The following is a 24,901-nucleotide window of genomic DNA, read 5'->3' as shown; positions in this document are numbered from 1 at the left end:
AGGCTGTATAGTGACTATTAGTTGCTTAAGTTATAGATGATGCATATTTTAAGGTTTTTCTTGACGTAGAACACACTTTGGGGTGTCAGGATTGATCAAATGAACAATCCTGACACCACGAGGCGTCTTCTACGACAAGAAAAACATTAACATATGCGTTATATGACTTAAATACCGTCAAAAATATATTATTTTTTATGAAGATTTGCAAAATTAAGTGTCCTCTTTTACCGACCACACTGAAGTGGGATTTTCCTTTCTAATGCGTTCAGGTTTTTATACGTCATACGGCTTATTTAGAATGTGAAATAAAACTCGCTGATTAATCTAGATATAAACATTTTAAAAAGTATTATCCATACACAATAAAAATTTCACTGAACTGCATGAAGAAAGACAAAATTATTTGTTACCATCCGACAATGGTGTATGACAAATACAAGACACATTTTAAGTTAATTATTGTACCAACTTAGTTTATGGAAAAGAGGGGAGGAATATGTTTTTTTTTATTTGTTATGACATTTTGATTGCTGAAAAGTGGTTATCTTTTCAACAATTTTAATTAAAACGAATGAAATATTCAGAAAGAGTGTCCATTAAATAGCAATACATTTTTTGATAGATAACCAGGATATGATTATATACCCTCCCAATCCAAACCATTTTGTGAGTTACGTGAATGTTATTAAATAGATATAAGAATATCTTATAAATTTATTATTTGATAGAGTAAAATGTATACATATATTGAAAAAAGTTAAGAACTGACACGAAAACGAATATAAATACATGTGGGCCACAGTATGATTTCATATTCTGTGTGTATCGTCCTGAACATGCATGAAATATTTGCCACTGGACGTTAAGCCAGCAACCAAAAATTAATCAACCTATTCAATGTGAATCAACGAGATTTTCAAAATTTTGCATACGAATATGATAGATCTGGCTTTATTTATGAAAGTCTACATTGAAATTCATCTCACTTAGATGATAATGTTTGGGTTTTAAGCGATAAATTAATAAAACTTCACGTTATTTGATTCTAAAATTAAAATGCGGGCAATGACGATTTCTTTTACACCTTTCATAGATAGAAGTTAAAAAAAAAAGTTCCCAAATCGGCAACAAAAATAAGTCAGTCGAATTTAAGTTTGAAGTGAATTATAAATTGCATTTTTATAAAGGAAAATAATGAACTCACACAGGTCATTATTTTATGCCTTGAAGCACATTTCAGTAAAACAAGGTATCATCCAGGTTGATTCTAAAGCCTCGGTCACACCTCATCGGATAGCACGAACGGACGCATAACCGATGAAAATAAAAGTTGTCCGTTCACAAAATTGGTATCCGTTGGGAGTCCGTTGATGAAAAGACCGAATAAAACGGACGTGTAACGGATGCATAACGGACACACATCTGATATGCAACGTACGAGAAACGGACACCTTCCGGACAGAACAGATGTCGAACGCACATCCAACGGACGGGTACCGCATAAAACGGACAACGAACGGAAGCGTACCGGAGAAAACAGATGAACAAGATATACGGAAAAATCAAAGGCGACAATAATAATACATGTAAATCGAATAAATAAAATGTTTATGTGTAACTGGTTTTGATTTGTTCTTCAAAATTCCGTCAAAGGGCAGTGTCTGGCTTGAATAAGAACTGCTTGATTGTGAAGACGTGTCTATACTCTAAGATCGATTATGAATAATAAGAATTCATTAACCTTAAGAAATCTGACATACCAATAATTGGCATTTCTGACGCGAAATTTTCAATTGGCATTTATCCGTTTCAGATCCGTTCATCGTCCGTTTTATCCGTTATACGTCCAGTAGAAGTCCGTTTCTCATCCGTTTTATCCGTTGAACGTCCGGTAGAAGTCCCGTTGGTGAATTTTGGTGACGAGTACCGTACAAAACGGACGCATAACGGACGTTGAACGGACATTTTATCCGTTGGACGTCCGTTCAAGGTTTTGAACATGCTCAAAATTTTCCACCGGACAGAACGGACGTCGACGGATAAAACTTACGCTTAATGGACATGCAACGGATATGGCCGGACGTCTAACGGATAACAACGGACGTCTAACGGACATGAACGGAATGAAAAAATGTTAAACGGTATCCGTTAGGCGTCCGTTCGAGCTATCCGGTTAGTTGTGACCGAGGCTTAAGAAAAGTGTATTTGCAAATCTTTCTGTTGTTTTATTTTAACAAGATATTTTGTTATATTCAGGACGTTTTAAAGCTTGCTAAAGCTTGCTAAGAGATAATAAATATGATAAAATTTGAAGGCTGTATATTGACTATTAGTTGCTTAAGTTATAGATGATGCATATTTTAAGGTTTTTCTTGCCGTAGAACACACTTTGGCTTTATTTATGAAAGTCTACATTGAAATTCATCTCACTTATATGATAATGTTTGGGTTTTAAGCGATAAATTAATAAAACTTCACGTTATTTGATTCTAAAATTAAAATACGGGCAATGACGATTTCTTTTACACCTTTCATAGATAGAAGTTAAAAAAAAAAAGTTCCCAAATCGGCAACAAAAAACAGTCAGTCGAATTTAAGTTTGAAGTGAATTATTAATTGCATTTTTATAAAGGAAAATAATGAACTCACACAGGTCATTATTTTATGCCTTGAAGCACATTTCAGTAAAACAAGGTATCATCCAGGTTGATTCTAAAGCCTCGGTCACACCTTATCGGATAGCACGAACGGACGCATAACCGATGAAAATAAAAGTTGTCCGTTCACAAAATTGGTATCCGTTGGGAGTCCGTTGATGTAAAGACCGAATAAAACGGACGTGTAACGGATGCATAACGGACACACATCGGATATGCAACGTACGAGAAACGGACACCTACCGGACAGAACAGATGTCGAACGCACATCCAACGGACGGGTACCGCATAAAACGGACAACGAACGGAAGCGTACCGGAGAAAACAGATGAACAAGATATACGGAAAAATCAAAGGCGACAATAATAATACATGTTAATCGAATAAATAAAATGATTATGTGTAACTGGTTTTGATTTGTTCTTCAAAATTCCGTCAAAGGGCAGTGTCTGGCTTGAATAAGAACTGCTTGATTGTGAAGACGTGTCTATACTCTAAGATCGATTATGAATAATAAGAATTCATTAACCTTAAGAAATCTGACATACCAATAATTGGCATTTCTGACGCGAAATTTTCAATTGGCATTTATCATTGGCTGTTGAACGTCCGGTAGAAGTCCCGTTGGTGAATTTTGGTGACGAGTACCGTACAAAACGGACGCATAACGGACGTACAACGGACATTTTATCCGTTGGACGTCCGTTCAAGGTTTTGAACATGCTCAAAACTTTCCACCGGACGGACATGAACGGATTGAAAAAATGTTAAACGGTATCCGTTAGGCGTCCGTTCGACCTATCCGGTTAGTTGTGACCGAGGCTTAAGAAAGAATGGCAAATGGTTCTGAAAAGAAAAGACCTCCATGTAGGTATATAATTTTAATTTATTTCGTCTAAGGTGAATAATTGTCTCATTGGCATTTATAATTGGCACGTTGAAAACAATCAAGCTAATCACATATAATGCTTTTATATTAATAATAATAATAGGCAAAAAAAAACCACCATCCATGACACTGAACTTGTGTGGTTGAATTCGATACGAACTTAATCTTTACAGGTGGTGACCACTGTTTGACATTTGCTTATCACATGTTCGGATCTGATTACATGGGAGAATTGAAAATATCAACTGGAGTTACGGCCCCTGACAATGAACTATTTAAAGAATCTGGTAACCATGGGGATCAATGGAACAAGGGGATGGTTACGTTTACTACAAGTCCTGGAATGAAGGTTCTCTTAGTTGTTTTGCTGTCAATCATGTCTCCATATTTTTATATAATATTTTATTATTTCTGTTTATAATGATGTTAAAATATGAATTTTAGAAAGCGTTATTTTACTTTTTTTAATATTCTATATAGATAACTAATTTGTCTTTTCAGTTATTATGTATGATCACTGACATTAATTGTACTATATAAACATAATCCCTGACAATGTTAGTGATTATATTTAATTCCTAAACTGACCAGTGATTCTCCATCATCCCTGACAATTTCAGGGATTCTTCACAATTCACTGTTAAAGATAAAATAACAAAAATACTAAACTCCGACGAAAACTCAAATTTGAAAGTCCCTTATCAAATGGAAAAGTCAATTGATAGAATACATCAAACGAATCGATAATAATTTTCATATTCCAGACTTGGTAAAGGCATTCTAAAATGAAGGAAATGATGGATTGAACCTAGTTTTAAAGCACTAAACCCCTAACTTGTATAATTGTCAAATCAAATTCCGCTATTTTTATAACGATGCGTGAATAAAACAGACACAGTAGGTAAAATTGTCAAAATAGGGATAGAGCCATCCATACCGTGTCACAATATCAATCAGAACATGTATTTCACCTCTATCATATATTATATACATATATTATAATAATTTTTGAGCTAAGCTCAATAACTATGAAATCAAATTCTTTATATGTGTTTTCTTTTGTAGTTATTTGTAGAAGCAAATAAAGGATATACATGGCAAGGAGATATTGCTATAGATGATATTCAACTAGATAGTGGAAGTTGTGATGGTAAGAGTTTCAGCATAAACGAGGGACGAAAGATACTAGAGGGACAGTCAAAGTCAAAAATCGAAAAAAACCTGACAACGCCTGGCTAAAAATGACAGATGACAAACATAAAAATTTGTGTCATTTTGGTCTTTTGTGGATAGTTGTCTCATTGTCAATCATACCACATCTTCTTTTTTTATATAAACAATAGAACACATGACACAACATAGAAAACTAAATAATAAGCAACGCGAACCCCATCAAAAACTAAGGGTGATCTCAGGGGCTCCGGAAGAGTAAGCAGATCCTGCTCCACATGTGGCACCCGTCGTGTTGCTTATGTTATAACAAATCCGGTTATGAGTTAATTCGGTCAACTTTTTAGGCGTCAAATAGTTGCATCGGTATTACAAAAAATATGGAGCATATGTATGCAAAAGATAAATACATGGAAATGAATATAAACTAAAACTGAAAAAGGCAATTGGATATTATTTTTTTTGCATTGAACAAGACCATGATTTCGTTTAGACTGCTCAATATAAAGTATTTAAAAGTATTGATTGATATTTTCATCTGAATAGTTATCAAAGTTACCAGTATTATAATTGAGTACGCCAAACGCTCATATCAAAATATTAAAAAGCCAAACAATTAAATATCAATCTAAACAATTTTATTATGCATTTATCTGTTTCTCTGTGCTGACAGTTCGTACGTTTGTTTGTAATGTATGCTTGTCACGTAGTTGTGTCATTTTAACGATTTATTTTTATGGCCACGCAACGAAGTTGTCGTTGCCATATAGTTTTACCCTTGTCCGAAATTCCGTTATTCCGTCATTCCGCAACAAACCATTATACGGATTTTTTTTCTAAAATCCTTCAGATATTGGGCTGAATTTTAGTTTGTGAGTTCACCATGATGAGTTTTTTTGGCCTTTTTAACTTTTTTGGATTCGAGCGTCACTGATGAGTCTTTTGTAGACGAAACGCGCGTCTGGCGTATATACTAAATTTAGTCCTGGTATCTATGATGAAGAGTTTATTTACAACCACTGGGTCGATGTCACTGCTGGTGGAGATTTATTTCACCGGGGGTATCACAAGCCCAGTAGTCAGCACTTTTTGTGCTGACATGAATTGTCATTGATATGGTTATATTTATAAAACTGTTCACAAATTTTTGGAATTTTTTGAAATACTAAGGCTTTTCTACCTCAGGCATAGATTACCTTAGCTGTATTTGGCAAAACTTTTAGGAATTTTGATCCTCAATGCTCCTCAACTTCGTACTTTTTTTGGCCTTTTTAACTTTTTAGGATTCGAGCGTCACTGATGAGTCTTTTGTAGACGAAACGCGCGACTGGCGTATATACTAAATTTAGTCCTGGTATCTATGATGAGTTTATTTTCAAATCAAGATTAAATTTCGTTCCGCTCCATTTATTTTTGCCAAAATTACAGGCTTTGGACTTTAAGAAATTGTTGAAAATCACAGTTATACGTGTTTTTGTCTAAAGGCCTTCAGATATTAGGCTGATTTTTGGTATGTGAGTTAACCACGATGAGTTACAGCTCAAGTTTAAGTTTCGTTCCGCTCCGCTAATTATTGCTGAAATTACGGACTTTGGACTAAAAATTATTGAAAATCACAGTTATACGCATGTTTCTATACACATCCAGATTTATAGATGATTTTTGATATGTTAGACTACCATTATGTTTGTGTCCACATGTGTTATTGAAATTGCAAATTTTTCAACTCTTTGGGACGGGTTCATTCGTGTCGCTTTGGCACATCTAGTTTTAACATTGCCATATAAGCGCGAGGTTTCAGTAGCAAAAAAAACCAGGTTAAACCCAGCTTCTTGAGTTACGTGTCCTGTACCTAATAGAGAATATGGCATTTGTAATCAAATATTCCGTTTCTATTATATTTTTTTCATAATAGTTGATGTGTTTCCCTTGGTTTGATTTTGTAAACCGGATTTGTTTTCTCTCAGTCGATTTATGACTATTTAACAGTGGTAAAGCCTTTATTGTATACTAGCTGACAGTAACTTTGAGTACTTATAAATATGTATTTTCTATCCTTTGTCTTTGTTTGTCCATAATGTTATAAGTTCCGATATGTTGTGTGTGGAACTCTTTGAAATTGTTCCTTACAGTTTGTCGTATTCTACACTGTTACTCTACTCTCCAAGGTTAGTTAAGCGCTCTCAAACATTTCAAACACTTCCATACTTTTTTATAGCTCAAATGCCCCAAAGTGAGCTTTTTTCATTACTTGGCGTCCGTCGTTTGTCGTCGTCGCTAACTTTCACAAAAATCTTCTCCTCTGAAACAACTGAGACATATTTAACCAAACTTGGTCACAATCATTTTTTAGGTATCTAGTTTAAAAAAAATTCCGACGAAAACACCTGCCAACCAACATAGCAGACATAGCTAAAAATAGAACAAAGTGGTTGAATTCAGTTTTTCCCTGATATCTCTGAAAATTTGATACAGATAGAAATATTCATCCGGTTAAGATATATGTGTCCTGAAATTTTCAGACGATTCAGACAAACTGTTGTTAGGTTGCTACCCCTGAATAAGTAATTTTAAGGGAATTTTGTTGTTTTTGGTTTCTTATTTTGAATATCATTATAACCAAACTTGGCCACAAATAAACATTAGGGTACTTAGTTTCTTTTAAATGTGTCCCATTACACGTGCCTGCTTACCAACATGGCAGACATGAATTAAAATAGAACATAGGGGGAAAATGCAGTTTTTGACTTGTATCTCTGACACTAGAGCAAAAGTATCAGAGTTGCATTATTTCATGCATAAATTGTTAATAAAAATATCAATGTCAGCGACACAGGCTCCTTTGATCCCCTAGTCATAATCCGGTCCAGTTTAAGGTCTTGTGCTGTCGTTAGTTGCTGTCCATCATGATTATTTTGTTTAATATTCTGGACTAGGTTTACACCGTTGCGTTTCCCTTCAGCATCGGGAAATATTTGTGCATGACTAACCACGAACGTGACGGTAATGTTTTCGCTCAATGTGGAATGCATACAGTATGTAAACCTGTAGTTGTTTTTCATTTCAATATACTTTCGTCTCTGACAAATGTGTTTTTATTAAATATCCTGCCACATTCAAATAAAATTGCAATGAGATCTCAAAATTGAAAGCGTCTAGAACACGCAGAAGACATAACATGTCTGGCAATTTCGACAAAATTCTGAATTTTCATGTGTTAATCCTTAATGGTTGAAATATTTCATCAGAGTCAAAACTGCAAGAACATTTATTCAAAGTTTGCCTTAAAATTAAGAGTATTTTGATACCTCAAGACCATACTTGCTAAAGAGCACAACACTTGTAAATAACCATCAATTGAATTAGTCTTTTATAGTAGAATGAAATCGATCATAACATTTCAATTGAAGTACAAACATAACAGATTGCTATAAAATATGGCTATGGTATAATTTAACTCATATACAAATTGCACCAGTAAAACAAAAATCCAGAACTTTAAAACAAATCAACAAACACTGCCGAAATCAAACGTTCTCAACAAAAAAGGAAGGGTGTTGAAATCAACTGTCATAATCCTTACTTGAAGGAAAAGGTGGGTTTATCCTTGTTTAAACAATTAGCTAAACATTTGGAGTGAATGACATTAAACCAGATTTAATCTGAAACTGTCATTTGGATAAACATGATAAATACAAACAATTAATTGATAACTTATTTTTATTATTCAGATCATTGCATTCACCTCGGGTTATTCTGAACTATTAACTAGTTGTCAATTAAAACCTGTTCAGTTTATAATCAAAATTTTCAGTTTTTGTTATTCACCTGTACACATCAACATCATACTGAAATGTATAGAAAAGCTACTCACCCAGTACAAACATGACTGTATGATAATTGAAAGAACATTTAGTATATAACCGCTTTGAATAAGTTTGAAAAACAACAAAAAGTGTGTTCATGAATGTATAATGAAATATTATGTTTAAGTCTTAAAATTGAGAATGGAAATGGGGAATGTATCAAAGAGACAACAACCCGACCATAAAAAAAAACAACAGCAGAAGGTCTTCAATGTAACGAGAAATTCCCGCACCTGAAGGCGTCCTTCACCTGGCCTCTAAACAAATATATACTAGTTCAGTAATAATGAACGCCATACTAATTTCCAAATTGTACACAAGAAACTAAAATTAAAATAATAATAATAAGACCAACAAAGACCAGAGGCTCCTGACTTGGGATAGGCGCAACAATGCGGCCATTTAACACTAAAATTCTTTCATATTCATATTCGCGTTTACTGATAATGTTTGTTATTTCATTTCAAGAAACTTAGAATGTCCAGTTGATGTTCATACTACAATTTACTTGTAACTAATCCCAAATCATCTTGCAATCTGCAGTGTGTAGTAAACCATCCATTCTTTAAGCTTTGAAAGCAATTTGTGCTATCAATAAAAAAAAAGTTTAACTTAAACTGATGATTAATTTGCACACATTAAACCTGTAAATATCTAAACATAATCATACTTATAATGAATTCCTTTCATTACTTATATGCCAATGATGTGAGATTGGTTTATCTATTTTTTCGGAAGGGATTTGAATAATCAAAACTGATATCTTTTGTCTATGATAGCATATCCCCTGTATTTACAGGTGGCAGCCAATTAGAAACATGTTCATTTGAAGCTGGTGCTTCATGTTTTTTGGTTGAAGCGACAAATGACGATTTTGATTGGACTCCTCTATCAGTAAGTCATTACAAGCCATTGTATTATTAATAATGATTGATATTATGATCAAGATAGCATACTGAATATGTCATATCTTGCAGGTTTTTAAATTTTTCTAAAGAAAGAATTAATTCCGGTGAATTTGTAGAATGATATTGATTTATCAGTTTTTCGTTGATTAAGGCATTCTGATTGTCCCATTCATCTGTTCCATCCTCTTTGAAAACGGATATAGTATATATTTGTTTAAGGGCCAGCTGAAGGACGCCTCCGGGTGCAGGAATTTCTCGCTACATTGAAGACCTGTCGGTGACCTTCTGCTGTTTCTTTTTCTTTTGTCGGGTTGTTGTCTCTTTGACACATTCCCCATTTCCATTCTCAATTTTATTCTTTGAAAACAACATAGTTATACGTTATTTCAAGGTCTGATAGTATGTAGATAAAACTCATTTTTTTCAAAATTATATGTCATATTGTTCTCACCTGTGGAAAGCAACATTTTTGTGTCGGCCAAATAAAACCTATAGTGATCCCCCGAGTCTGTCCGTCCTTCCGTCCTTTAAGCTACGTCCTGTTTGTGTAAAGTTCGACATTTTACAACACGTATTGTTCAAGGAAAAGTTTCTTCAAAGTTTAGGTGTATTCAATGAAAGTGAATGATCAGATTAGACCCATTAGACATTATGTACCGACACATGTCCAGATCGGGTTTTAATTCTTCCATTTGTTTTAAGTTTCTAATTTGATAATTCTTTTAAGTTTATGATATCTATCAGTTTTCACCTGAATATTTGTTTTGAATAATTCATAAGATTAAAAAAATTATGTCACTTGAACACCACATAAAACTTTAGTTCTAAATGTATTGTTTGGAATTGGCGTTTCTCTTTTCGTTATTTTATCGTGTTTTACAGTTAGCCAACTTTTTTTTTTAATTATTAATTTCGGTTATCATTTTGCAAATTTTGTTATTGATAAAGTACATCTCTTTTTAAAACACCAGACTGTTGCGTTATTTTTGAACATATATAGTGAAAATAAAAACCAAAACTGAGTTTGTCAGTTGGTTTTAGATTTATGAGTTTGACTGTCCCTTAGGTATCTTTTGTCCCCCCTTTGGTTACAATTTTTATTCGTATGTTTCGGAAAGCACCACTTTTACCAGCGTTGACAACAATGAAATTGGGTCTAGTAACCGCAAGATATGTTTCCCCGATATAACTTTGGATAAAATATTTCTATTTTTATATTACCTTTTGTTTCCAAAATACTAGTTAAGTGATTTGTGTTTTTAAGAAAAGTGTATTAAGGAAAATCTATTAACGTATATTTTGCAATGTTTTCATCGTATTTCATCAATATAGTGATGCTTTATCTGATTTTGAATTTGAATAACTTATGGTTGATTAATGACTCAGACGCGTACGTCGATGTGATGATATAAAAAATTGTGAAATGAAAATGTTTATGTGATATTGCCTCGTGTGTATTAACTGATTTACACAAAATGCCATGTCCCGTTGATGACGTTATGTCCGACTTAGCTTTCAGTTAATGTGATTTTCATGATGCTGTAGTCAAATGAAGATTTAATTATTTAATATATGACTAAGCAATCTGAAGATGTCACTCTAAGAGCGTTATATCCGACTGAGTTTCTTGCTCATGTCCATTTGATGTGGTCATATCTAACTTAGGTTATACCACGTCGCTTTTATGACATTACAATATTTATCTGAGCCAGCCCCCTGTGTATATCACTGCGATGCCATTATATCAAACTAGGCTTCCTGTCACTTTGATAGCGTTATATTTGACTACTCGTCCTATACATATGACGTTTTATTTGGCGAAGCTACCTGTTTCCGTCCATTCGATGATGATATAGTAAAATCATGTCAACACCAAGGCTTATTCATACCATTTCGGAATTCCATTATTCTGACATAAATATGAAGTTCACACAATCCAATTAAGATGTTGCCGTGAAGATGTTCAGCGTTCGCACATTTCAATGAACAATTTATCAAAATAGCTTCTTTTAAATGTAAATTACTAGTAATATTTTTATAATACTATACATAAAAATATATCAAGGTAGAAACTCCATCTTCTGGAACAGGACCAACTGCGGCATATGAAGGAAGCATGTACAAATATATAGAAGTATCGTCCCCTGTGATCAGTTACTCTGTCGCTAGGTTGATGTCGTCTTCAGCATTAAATGGTAAATTGTATATTTGGTTAAATGGAAATGAAAAGAAGAGATCAAAAATTATAATTTGCCTTCATGATAAACATTATATATGTTTCATATTGCTAGGGGCTATTTAAACATCTTTTCTCAAATATTAGACTTGTTTGAAACTATTAGAACACACTAACAGGTAATCATCATTACCAGTCTATGGAAGAAGCGTATCGATAAAAACTTTTCTTATATCAATGAGCGATATTGTCTAATATCAATTGTAAATATGCAGACATTCCATGCGGGAAATGTTGTTTTCGGCAACGAAAAATTAAGAAAATACTAACTTTAAAACTTATTGTTCAAATATAAACAACAATTGAGTCTAAATATACATTCAGAAGTTAGTTAGAAGCTAAAGTTTATGCCCGTGTAAAATTTGAAGTGCTGTGTTTTTCTTATATACATAAATAAACAATGCGATACTTTTAAAATATCAATGCGATACTTTTAAAATATCATAGCGGTGTTTTTGTAATATCGGTAATAGTAATTATTTGTATTAATATTTGACTGCTGTATCCATATTTTGACAATTTTACCTATTATGTCTGTTTTGTTCATGCATCGTTGTAAATATGACAGAATTTGATGATACTGTCATACACGTGACAGGTTTAGCGCAATATAACCAGGTTCAATCCACCATTTTCAAAATTTGAAAATACCAGTACCGATGGGGTTTAATAAACAATGTCGTAATCAAATAGCTAAGTATCAAAATCATTGTTCACATATATATAACTTTTAGCAAATTTATAATGAACGCACCGAAATAATATATATCAGATATGCTCGCAACGCATGCATGGAAGACTTTCTTTATTGAAAACAATGAAACTAACTTTTGACAAAGATGAATCATACTGTCCTCGTCCAGATTGATTCGACAACATTTGGCCTGTGCATTTTTGAATCTCCTTTTTTATACAAATTAGACTGTTAATTTTCCTGTTTGAGTGGTTTAACACTAGTATTTTTTTGGTTCCTATATAGCGTGGTGTTCCCTGAGAGTCAAGGCTCCGTGTTTAAGGCCTTCCTTTGAACTATAATGGTTTACTTAAAACGAACTATTACTTTGATGGAAAGTTCTCTCATTCGAAGTCATGCACCATCTTAATATATCTATAAATCTTATATCAGATAAACCCCTTATAAACAACTGCTTTCCTGTCCTTCAAAACGTAATTTGGGTGCTGAATCTTTTGTTAAGTGCAATATGAACAAACACACTACTAAAGCGTTAAAGGTAACGACAGTTATGATGGTACAAGAACGAATACGTCAATAGAAATACCAAATAAACAGCACTGAACGATCTAAATGTATAAATATAGAAAAAATATATACACATTTCTTACGTCAACAGACATTTACATCTTATTCATTTGTTTTCTAAACATATTTTTTTTAGTATCATTGAAGAAATGAATTTATAACAAGCGATACGGATTGTTATTTATACGATCGATTACTAATCAAAAACGCAAGTCAAATCTCTGTGGTAACATAGCAACGGAACGCCCTCACGGTCATCGCGATGTAAAAGAGCGTCAAGGCGGCGAGATGATTATGTTATATCGATTTACCAACGGGGAAAGTCTTTGATATAAAAAAGAACTGTTTTCCTTCTCAATATTTTTTCTATGTTAATAATAAATGCATTTTCTGTTCAAGATTTTTGATTTTCGTTGTATCTAAAGTTGTTCAACTTAATTATTGTCTGAGGCTACTCAGATGGTATCTTCAAAGTTCGGGACATAGCATTTGTACATATTAATTTGTTTGGAATATTTATTTTACAATTTGAATATTTTTTGTTATTTGGAGCTGTATTGGATTGGACTGTTTGAAAGAATGTTTTTTTTTTAAGAAATGATATGTATGGTCCGCATCGAAGTTGTCGGTGCCATATAGCTTTACCCTTGTACGAAACTCCGTAATTCCGAAAATCCGCAATTTCGAAATTCCGTCATTCTGAAATTCCGTAATTTTGAAATTCCGTCATTCTAAAATTCCGTAATTTCGAAATTCCGTAATTCCGTAACAAACCATTTTACGGAGGTTTTTTTTAAACGCCTTCATTTATTGGGCTAATATTTGTTATGTGAGTTAACCATAATGAGTTACAGATCAAGTATAAGTTTTGTTCTGCTTGGCTAATTTTTGCCGAAATTACGGGCTCTGGACTTTGATAAATTGTTGAAAATCTCAGTTATACAGACTTTTTTTCTAAATGCTTTTAGATATTGGACTGATTGTTTTTGTATGTGAGCTAACTTTGATGATTTGCAGATGAAATTTAAAATTGTTTTGCTCCGCTCATTTTGGCCAAAATTAAGGGTTAACAACTTCGAAAATTGTTGAAAATCACAGTTATACTGACTCGTTTTCTATACGCCTCTAGATTCTGAGCTGATTTTTGACATGTGAGACAACCATCATGTTTGTGTCCACATTTATTATTGAAATTGCAGATTTTTCAACATTTTAAGACGGGACAATTCGTGTTGCTTTGACAGATCTAGTTTTTGTCTGTTTCGATATTACCCATGTGGATAGGCTATAGCAGTGTGACCTCAAGGGCAGGTCCAGCCGTTTTCAAAAGGGTGTTCCAAACCTAGGATAAGGGTGTGTGGTCCAACCATATGTCCCAATTCAAATGCATTGATCGGCCACTGGACCTATATTAGAATCTAATAGGTTGATAGTCTATTTACAACCGCATTTAAATTCCACCATCGCATCATCACTTCAAACAGAATAAGTCGGTTAAACCATGTGATTGAAAACAATAGACTGAACAGGTTGTTAACACTTTAAAAAATCAATAGGGTCAAGCAACATTTTTAAAATGATAAGATCGTGTAAGCGTTAATTTTGTTACAGATTCGAAATTTTAGTGATATTGATCCCCAAACATTAAGCCGGCCATGAACTAAGTTTGTGAATTATGTTTGCGGTTCTTTTGACATGCACTGTGACGTGTCATCGTATTAATTTTATATTAGAAAACTATAGCAGTTATATTGAAAAAGTATCGCATTCATACATTTTTGATATTAAAAAAATATCGTTATGATATAAGACAAACATCGCATTGATATTTTAAAATATAGCAGTTTCTTTGACTTATAGGTGATTTTGGCTTATCCTACAATTGCATTCATCTCAATTGCATTCCACATAATTTGCTACATGACATTAATTGAATTTGTATATCTACAAATGATAAATCGTGCATTTATGTCTCATTTATTCAACAATTCAATTTTCTCGTTTAAATACACCTTGCTTGGTATAACTTAAAATAATTCATGGAAATTATACAGCAGACGTATGTCTTGTTAAATGTCAGCCTGTTTTAAGAAAAGAATCATTACTTTATACCGAGAAATATGCGTCCCTTCATAAAAATGTAAACATTCGTCTGAGATTTCCCACAATGCAACTCGTTGATATAAGACAATATCGCTCATTGATATAAGAAAAGTTTTTATCGTATCGCACCTTCCATAGACTGATTACCGTCATAACTGTAAATAGAACGCATTGTAAACAATAAACGATAATGATTTGTTTTATTTCAAATATCACTTAATGTCTCCTGACAAACTGATTTAAACTTGACAAACAACATTACACTTAAAAATAAGAAAAGGGAGCTTCCAAATGAAAAAAAATCGTAACGTTGTTTATGTCCATTTGTGACTAGGGGATACACATAATTATGCTTTTTGTATTGCTTATGCTGGCCATAATCATAACTGACATAAGGCAAATATTTTTATTAATTTAAAGGTGGTGACCACTGCTTGACGTTTGCATATCACATGTTCGGAGCAGATACAATGGGAGATCTGAAAATATCAACTGGAGTTACAGCCCCTGACAATGAACTATTTAAAGAATCTGGTAACCATGATGATCAATGGAAGAAGGGGATGATTTCGTTTACTACAAGTCCTGGAATGAAGGTTATTTTAGTTGTTTTATTGTCAAGCATTTTGCATAATTTTGTTGTAATGTTTTACACATCAGTAGGCTATCATGACAACTTCAGAACTACTTTGAACTATTTTTTGGAAAATATTTAAAACTACACATTATTAAGAAAATACTTTAAAAAACGTCATATGCAGTAGCTGTCAAATTCATTTACATTAATCAAACATGTAGTCAAATTATCATTATTATTTTTTAATATACTTATATGTCTTTCCAAATTACCGAAAAAGTCCTTAATAATAGTTTACAATACAACTCGTTATAACACATGCTGTGTATTTATTAAATAATGCCATCTAATTTACAATCAAGATGATGTCCGTCTAAGCCTTTTTATGGTTTACTCCTGGTTTGCCCACTTTTAATCCTATCAATTATCTAATAGCAAAGTAGACAAAAAAGACAAAAGGTTTAATGAGCATACAATTGTATAGTCTGTTCCAACTTAGGTATATAGTTTATCAGTGTTTTCTAACTATATTTACTTATTTTTTATTATGATTTTTAAAGAAAAATAATAAATAAATCAAATAGCTTTTCTCTCAATAATTTGATATCAATTCGATATTATCATATAACATACAACTAAAGACAAAACAATTTAATGACATTCAGTAATAAAAGTGTCTTCACATTTTTTTAGTTTCTGAATGATTTTCATGATATAAATACTGCAATACAAATATTGCAAACATAATTTACATGATATAAGAATCAAAGTTTATAAGTGCATTACATAGGGAATAAATAAAGCACTATCATGGTAAAATAAGTAATAAGGTGTACCATGGGCACTGTATGTATACTAAAGGGCAATAGAAAGAGGTTATACTGCGGCTTGTCTTTTAAATCAAGTGATGTTTCATTTTCTTTATCATACGTTTTTAGTCAACATTTCTGTGCCTTTCAACAAATACACTTAATAAAGTTGGGAATACCATCTGTGTTGTTGGTTGCTGTCAAATTTGTTTTCTAAATGAAGCTGTTACTGAATTTCTTTAGCGATGTATCCTTACTTAGCTTCTGATTTGTTTTAAAAATAAGAAAATGCTACCTTTCAGAGCTCTTAGAGACAGATTTACTGTTCAAACTGTGCATTTGTTAAGCTGCAGTTTATATTCTATTTGTTACAACTAATTGGACATTTGTTATATCAATTTCAGAGAAGTGTATTTATTTAAATAATACAAATATATATATATTATTCTTTAATTTATTATTTTTTAGAATGTGACAACAATTAAAACTTTTTGTTCATAAATTATAAAAGTAATACACATTTTTGCCTTTTCTATATTTGTCAATTTCAATACACTTTTCTTCAAAATTATATCAAATCAAAAATATCTTTGCACATTTTTCTTGAGTTAATAGCAGAATATACAATGTAGTATCTTTAATTTAAAAAAATACAGGTAAAATAAGAGGTATAATGTCAAATTCTGCACATTTTCCTGCTCAAAAATATTAAAATAAAAAATATTTTTGCAGATTTTCATTTATTTATTAGCAGAATATTGTATCATCTATAATACTAAAATTACGAGGTCCAATTTGTCAGCCGTCATCACGTAAAAACGACGAATGAAAGAATTGAACTTTATATATAATTTATATAGTACAAAGGTGTAGATTAAAAATTACACCACTACAAGCCCTTTTGTTTTCCACGTAATTAATATTGCCAATAATTGAGAAGTTCCGGGTCGATTCCGATACCGATACCAATAGTATATTCACCTGTTACCTATTACCTTATCTGTATGTTCTGCATCTGACAGGCACACCACTAAACGGTGTATTCAGGATTAATATGCTATATACACGGGTCATAATCACAGGGTTGACACTACTAAATTATCAAGGTGTTACCTTTTGTAGTATTTTAATCAGTAAGACTTTCTAAGATAACAATACGAAGAATAAAAAAATATCTGGAGGTCAGCAAAATTAGGCGTACAGGTACAGTTTTCAATTTGTTAGCGGGCATGACGTAAAACAGCGAATCAAATAATTCAATTTTATTTATAACTAATATAGGACAATGCTGTTGATTAAAAAATAATCCATTCCAGGACCTTTTCTTTCCAAATAATTAATATTACCAATAATTGATAAGTTCCAATTCGACGGGTTCAAACAGAAAGATTTGAAAGCAGAGAAAACTGTGTATCTTATAATCGGCATGACTTTATAAGATGACAATACTTTTACTAAAATAAGGCTTGCGCATAGTTATAAACTTTAATTCAGTCACGGACCCGCGATATCACGGGTGTGTTCTAGTTTATATAAAAATTACAGGTAAAATAAAAGGTAAAAAATATGACTTTTATTTAGAAATAAACTATAATTGTTAAAACAACAATTCCCCCTATGTTTACATATGCATGTAATTAAAAGTTGGCAAACCAGGATAACACCCCTTTTTATGACCTGATGTAAATATAATTAGTAATATATGCACATATACCCATACGTGTCATCATTTGGTTAATTTTTTTCCCATTTCAATTTGATTTTCAAGATTAAAAAATATGTAATAATCGTTTTACTTCTATTTGAAAAAAAAGAAGTGCATCCTTGTTTCACTTTTTGATGCCTTTGCTGTTTTTGATAATTTTGAATGGTAAACCCATTTCAAGCCCACTTTTGTTAAGGTTTAAATTTAAATTCGTATGAATACGAATTAAAAAAAAAAATCAGTTATTGACTTTTAATCAAATAACCAAGACATTATAACCCTGTCGACGGACCCCGTCTAGCTCCGTTCGGAATTTATTGCGTACTTATTTTTCTTTGTTGCCCTGCTTTGTCCATTCTTAATCGATTTTCGCGATTTCAAATTCAGTAATCTACCACCATCTTTATTGATTATGCCTACTGTGAATTCATTTATGTTCGTGGGTATCAATTTTCGTGGATTTCTGAAACTAGCATATTCGTGGATATTTGGTTCGTGGTTTTGGCAATCTCTGTATACAATGCCTATCAAAGATGTGTTTCGTTGAACATTTGATTTCGTGGTTCACCTGTACCCACGAAACCCACGAAAATTGGTATCCAACGAATAATAGTGAATCCACACTATGTCATTTTAGATATTGTTTAACGTCTTGAAAGAATATCTATAAAATGAAGAAAAAAAATGTTTTCTTTTTAATCTGTTACAGTTATTTGTTGAAGCTAATAAAGGAAATACATGGCAGGGAGATATTGCTATTGATGATATTCAATTAAAAAGTGGCAGTTGTGATGGTAGGTGTTTTACTAAAAATTATCTCTTTACTCACAGGTGGAAAGTACTTCCACAGTGTAAAACTGTAGAGTCGTGAAGGTAGGGTCATTATGCTTTTGATTGCACAATCGCAGTATAAAGTTGGTCTGGTTATTTACCTAAATCTGAAAATGTCGAGATATTGGACGCGGATACGGATTTCTTTTAAATTTAGTTGTATTTTGCGTATTGTGCGTATTGCTCAATGTTAATTGCATTGGCTAGAGGTAGAGAAGGTGAGTTGAGACATCATAAAACATGTTTAACCCAGTCGCATAATTGTACTATTCCAATTCAGGAACCGCTGACCTTTGTTAGTTTGATTGATTTCTTGGTGCTTTATCGCCACTTTTGAGAATCGCATTAAGGCTATTTCGTGGCGGCTAGTTTTTATTCGTGGTGAAAGCCGGAGTGTCAGGAGAAAAACCCCCGTACTTCGATAGGAATAATGACAAACCTATTCAATTAAGATTGGAGTCAATTTGCACTCACAGCAGCGGGATTCGAACTCACAACCTCAGTGTTGACAGGCTAGTGATCACACTCACGTCAGGCGGATGTAGTAAGCACACTACATTTTGTCAATTATCCCCTTCTTGATATTTGATTACCCATCGGCAAAAAAACTTACGTCAACAAAGAATAAGTGATCTTTATGCTAACTAGTATTTACTTATTGACAACATATTTGTTTAAAAAGGAAGTAGACTTTTTATAAAAAATTGTCGGCTTTTCCATTGGAATGATCTATGTTCTTCTTCTAGCATTCCTATCCTTATTTTTATATTTTTGACACCTGTCAACACATAGAAGTTAAAAGACGCAGGATCATTAAACATTTCTAATTTTGTTTTGTTTGTATATGTGAATCTAAAGAACCAATAGAAACTGTTTCCCTCGTCGTTTTTTAGACTTATACCTCGAATTTGTATATGCAATCATAATCCATGACACACGAAACGATTTTAATTTTGAAATAAAATTTTCCCCACCTTAGTTTAAACTTCACCTATAACAAAGAAGATGTGGCATGATTGCCAATGAGACAACTATCCACAAAAGACCAAAATTACACAAACATTAACAACTATAGGTCACCGCACGGCCTTCAATAATGAGCAAAGTTCATACCGCGTAGTCAGCTATAAAAGGCCCCGATAAGACAATGTAAAACAACTCAAACGAGAAAATCAACGGCCTTATTTAGGTAAAAAAAAATTGAACGAAACACAAATATGTAACACACAAACAAACGACAACCACTGAAATACAGGCTGATTTGGGACAGGCACATACATAAATAAGGTGGCGGGGTTAAATATGTTAGCGGGATCCCAACCCTCCTCTAACCTGGGACAGTGGTATCACAGTACAACATAAGAACGAACTATAAAAATCAGTTGAAAAAGGCTTAACTCATCAGATAAACAAAAAATACAAGAGTACTCGCAGTTATCTGACAGCTAGCTCAAAGCCACTAACAACTAGTAAAAAAATCATGCCTCTAATACCTGCACATATTTGATATTCAAGAGCTTGCAGCAACCAATCAGACTGTTTAAAACATCATCAGTATATGTACAGAAAGTTGACACACTAAGTGATGTTAAAGGACGTCTCGTCCTTATTCTAAAAACGTTGGTTGAAAGATACTAAGATCTTATGAATAAATATTCCGAATCAACTTCACAAACGATTAATGATGATCTTGCGAATGTTTTTTTCATAACATGTACCGTTTCCTCCTTTTTTGACATCCTTTTTGACATGGCTCGGTATTTATACATCCCGTTTTTGTGATATTGTGTTCTTGTCTTTCATTTATGTCTATGTACTTTTGTCTATAGAGTGTCGATATGCGATTTTTGTGTTTCTTTGTTGACACAAAGTGATGAAGATAAAACCACACTTTTAATAAACGTACCTAATTATTATTTAGTTCGTTTTTTGTCATTCTACTTTTTGCTTGACCTTAAATAAATGAAAATATATATCTTTCTTAGGCTGCATTTCTTTCTAACCAAAATTTTGTAACGTTATGTGGCGTTTGATGATTTTTTTTTCAAACGCTTCCAAAGTAAAACAAATACAACGTTTAATAAGTCCTTACTGATCCTGTTTGAACTTTTAATTATGCATGCACATGTTGTTGGTACAGAAATGTTTTACACAAGTAGAAAAAAAATATCGTTTAATCAACTTCAATTTAGAAACAAATGCAGCGTTTGTAATAACAAACGACGAACGACAAACTGTAGGCGAATCTTTAGTTTAGTTTATGTAAACTTTGCAAACGTATATTAGTAACGAATGATCAAAACATGTGCGCGCTAAGTCATTTGCATCGTTTGTGTTAGAAAGAACTGCACCCTTAATTGTTAGAAAATCTGTTTATGTCACTGAGTTCAAGGTAACCTGTATGCTACCGAGGATAAATATGACTTTACTGCAATTCTACAGATATCATACATAAGTTCGAAACAGTTGTCATCTCAAATGCAACATGTGATATTCTTCTTGCAAATTTAAGTTAGTTGTTTTTGTATAAATGTTGGTTGTAATGATAAAAATGTTTGTTTTTATTTCCCGCTTAGAATGAAAAAATATAGAAATAAACCATAGTGGTAGATTTGCTCTTAACGTTTTCATATATGTAACAGTTCATGTTTCCTCTTTTGTAGATACAAGAAAGTAAACACAACTCATTTAGAAATGTTAATCTTAGTACTAAGCAGAACGTATTTGTCAACACAATTCAACATGTTTATTCTATAATTAGTGATAAAAATTGTTCAAAATAATTAACATGCATTACATATATTTATTTATTTCATATCGGTTGAGAATAAGATTCTCTTATTGGATAAAAAGGGGTCACATGACATTCATTAAATCTTCAGTAATAAATTCCATCGGTCATTAACAGAACAATATGGACCAGAAAACCGGTCGTTATTGAACTCTTACATGATATGGACCGGTGGGGCGTGGTTTACGTCTGATATTGACCGTTGGGGCGTGGTTTTCGTTTGATAATGACTGTTGGGGCGTGGTTTCTCTGTTAATGACCGATGGGGCGCGGTTTCTCTGTTTAGAAAGATGTACCTTTTATAAAACATGTTCCTGTTTTTAATATAACATTTAAGTTGTTGAATTGTTTATTACATTTTTTTCGTTACAATGGTAAAATTAAAGAGAACTTAATTAAGAATTTATATACTGAAAAGTTGCACTAAAAAGAATGGCAGTATTACTACGACTGATCTTCACTCTTTGCTATAGAAATCGTACAACTACTCGAGTTCGCTTTAGGCGTTTTGAATTTATGAGAATTTTCCAAAACATGGTTTCTCAATGAAATAAACATAATAGTTCTTGAAAAACTGGTCATTATCGTGATACATGGACTGCCCGTAGGACAGTGGTATTTGACTGCGACAGCGATAATGACCTCGCCTTCGGCTCAGTCATTATCACTATCTTAGTCAATACCACTGTCCTGTGGGCAGTCCATGTATCACGATAATGACCAGTTTTTCAAGAACTATTATATAAATATGTTCTTAGACGTATACAATGTATACAGTTATATATATTTATTATAATTAAATATTCATTCATAATGATTGTTTATTTGATTTTTAGTAAATAAAAGCAACAATAGTATACCACTTTTTGAAAGTCGCAAAATGATTGAGAAAAATCAATCCGGGTTACAAACTAAAACTGAGAGGAACACATCAAAAATAAGAGGAAAACAACGAAATATCAGAAAATTCAACAAAAAACCAAACGAAAATGTAATTCAAACAGAAACAAATGATAAAATAACGGTTACTATTATCGGACTGTTGGTACCTGTCACTTTAAGAAAAACAATTGATGTGCTGAACCGAGTTTTGTGGCAAGCCAAACCTCCCGCAATGATGACAATGTTAAAAATAACACTCAAATGACTACATCACATGACACGACTACAAACAAATGCATGAAAAAATATTCATAATAGAGATATATACAGGTTAACAGTACAATAGAATAAAACAATACGACATGACAATAGCAGTAACAGTTAGTTAGTATAATAAAACATTCATTCGCGTGGAGGCAGTAGAGTGCCTCCCCGTGCTTCAGGTTGATGCTCTTATAATATACTAGATTATGGAGTGTGTGTCCGAGCGAGAACTGCTCTAATTTATACTGATTATCATTTGACATTTTCTGCCGAACAAATTTATCAATTTTACATAACTTTAATTATTGTATGCCAATATTTGCTCCTTTATTATGTAATTCACTAACAAAACAATTTTGAAGCTTAGAAATGGAAAAATACTAAATACTAAACTTGTTCAACGTCTCAATCTTCAAAATCGGTTATCTAAAAATACTACCATCGCTAACATTTTTAACAATAAAAATCGTGGTTACCCTTCTATCGATAATTGTCATGCCATAAAATGACCTGCATGTCCCCGTCTTTCCACCAACAATACGGTACGGTCCACGTTTATGGTCGCACATTTTCTTTAAATTTTGAAACTGATATAACTTGAAAAACAAACAGTATTATTTATTTACTCACATGAAACAAACCGGGGTGTGGTATTCAGTACGTAGGAGAAACTGGACGATATTAATCTAAACGCACTCAAGAACATCTGTATCGTTTTAAAAGACCAAATAAATTCAAAAGTATCATTTACCAACACCTTAAGAAGCACAACCATCCTTTTAAATATTACGCAGTTAAACCTTAAGAAGTAGTAAATAAGCAGCCTGGTGAATCGCATTCAAAGTTTGTACGATCACGGAAAATAATTAAATTAAATTGGATTAAGGTTCATGTGGACCCTATGGCTAAAATGGCCGTATTTTCACCTCAAAATTTTCTCTGAGTACAGGCAAACCTGTGCATCTGGAAAGGTTTTAAGGCATAGCATGCCCTAGATAAATAGAATTCAAATGCATTGTATGATTAAGAAAATTCATAACTTAACTGGATTTTGCCGTACACTTTTTGTCGTCTCTGCAGAACATAATAAAATTAACAAACAGTTGAGTTTACCTTGATATGGTCCATTCAGGTACACAGTTTAAATAACCAATTATTGTCAGGTATCTATTGTCTATCTAATGTCCATGTCAATTATAAATGCTCACTTTAATTTTTACCTGTGGGGAAGTTCTCAAACCTGTTTCCCAACTTAGTTTATTTTGGCACCTAATGGAGGAATGAAAAAAAGTGCACGCCAAAATCCTGGTAAGTTTTTATTTTTCTAAAACATAAAACATATTTAAAATTCATTTATCTAGGGCATGCTATGCCTGATTTTTTTTTTACAGATGCGCAGGTTTGTCTGTACTCAGAGTATATTTTGAGGTGAAAATACGGCCATTTTAGCCATAGGGTCCACATGAACCTTAAAAAATTACAGACAATTTACCCTATCGGTCTAAATGGGAATTGGTAATATATCGAGAACCAATTCCGTTAACATTTTGGATATAGTTTCTAAAACTGTTCGTAAAAACCGTTCTCACGGTCATAGAACAAATCGCAATCAAAGAAAATTTCGGACCAATCATACCAATATTTCGGACCTAACTTCTATTTAAAAAAACAACGGCAGACATTATCTGTTAACAAAACTCTGTTCGTTACCGGTTATTAAGTTAAATAAAATTTTGGAGGATTGCAACACAATTTCATAGAGCAGTCCTAAGTATGAAATTGTTCAAATTATTATGGCATATTGTTATTCTAAATTATTTACCAAAATTGATCGCCCTGAAGATCATAAAAAAAACATTTTATTAAAATTAAGTATGTCAATAAAGGCTTTGATTTTGTAAATATTGCCGGTATATTTAACGACCATTCTGTTAAAAAACAAATTCCTG

At 32.7% G+C, this 24,901-nt stretch overlaps 1 protein-coding gene across 1 annotated transcript in view; it reads left to right on the top strand.

Moving 5' to 3' along the window:
- The window catches only part of LOC134689728 (MAM and LDL-receptor class A domain-containing protein 2-like), a 43,769-nt gene extending 21,949 nt beyond the window's left edge, over positions 1–21,820 (top strand). The window contains exons 20-26 of the mRNA XM_063549695.1: positions 3,723–3,898; positions 4,615–4,699; positions 9,385–9,479; positions 11,559–11,688; positions 15,514–15,689; positions 18,894–18,978; positions 21,679–21,820. Coding sequence (XP_063405765.1) covers positions 3,723–3,898; positions 4,615–4,699; positions 9,385–9,479; positions 11,559–11,688; positions 15,514–15,689; positions 18,894–18,978; positions 21,679–21,692 — 761 coding nt within the window. The 3' untranslated portion in view covers positions 21,693–21,820. The remainder of the gene's footprint in view (positions 1–3,722; positions 3,899–4,614; positions 4,700–9,384; positions 9,480–11,558; positions 11,689–15,513; positions 15,690–18,893; positions 18,979–21,678) is intronic.
- Positions 21,821–24,901: the final 3,081 nt, after the last annotated feature.

The sequence above is a fragment of the Mytilus trossulus genome, chromosome 11 (genome assembly GCF_036588685.1).
Source record: "Mytilus trossulus isolate FHL-02 chromosome 11, PNRI_Mtr1.1.1.hap1, whole genome shotgun sequence".
In the NCBI taxonomy this organism is placed as follows: domain Eukaryota; kingdom Metazoa; phylum Mollusca; class Bivalvia; order Mytilida; family Mytilidae; genus Mytilus; species Mytilus trossulus.
This window is presented reverse-complemented; position numbering and strand designations above follow the sequence as displayed.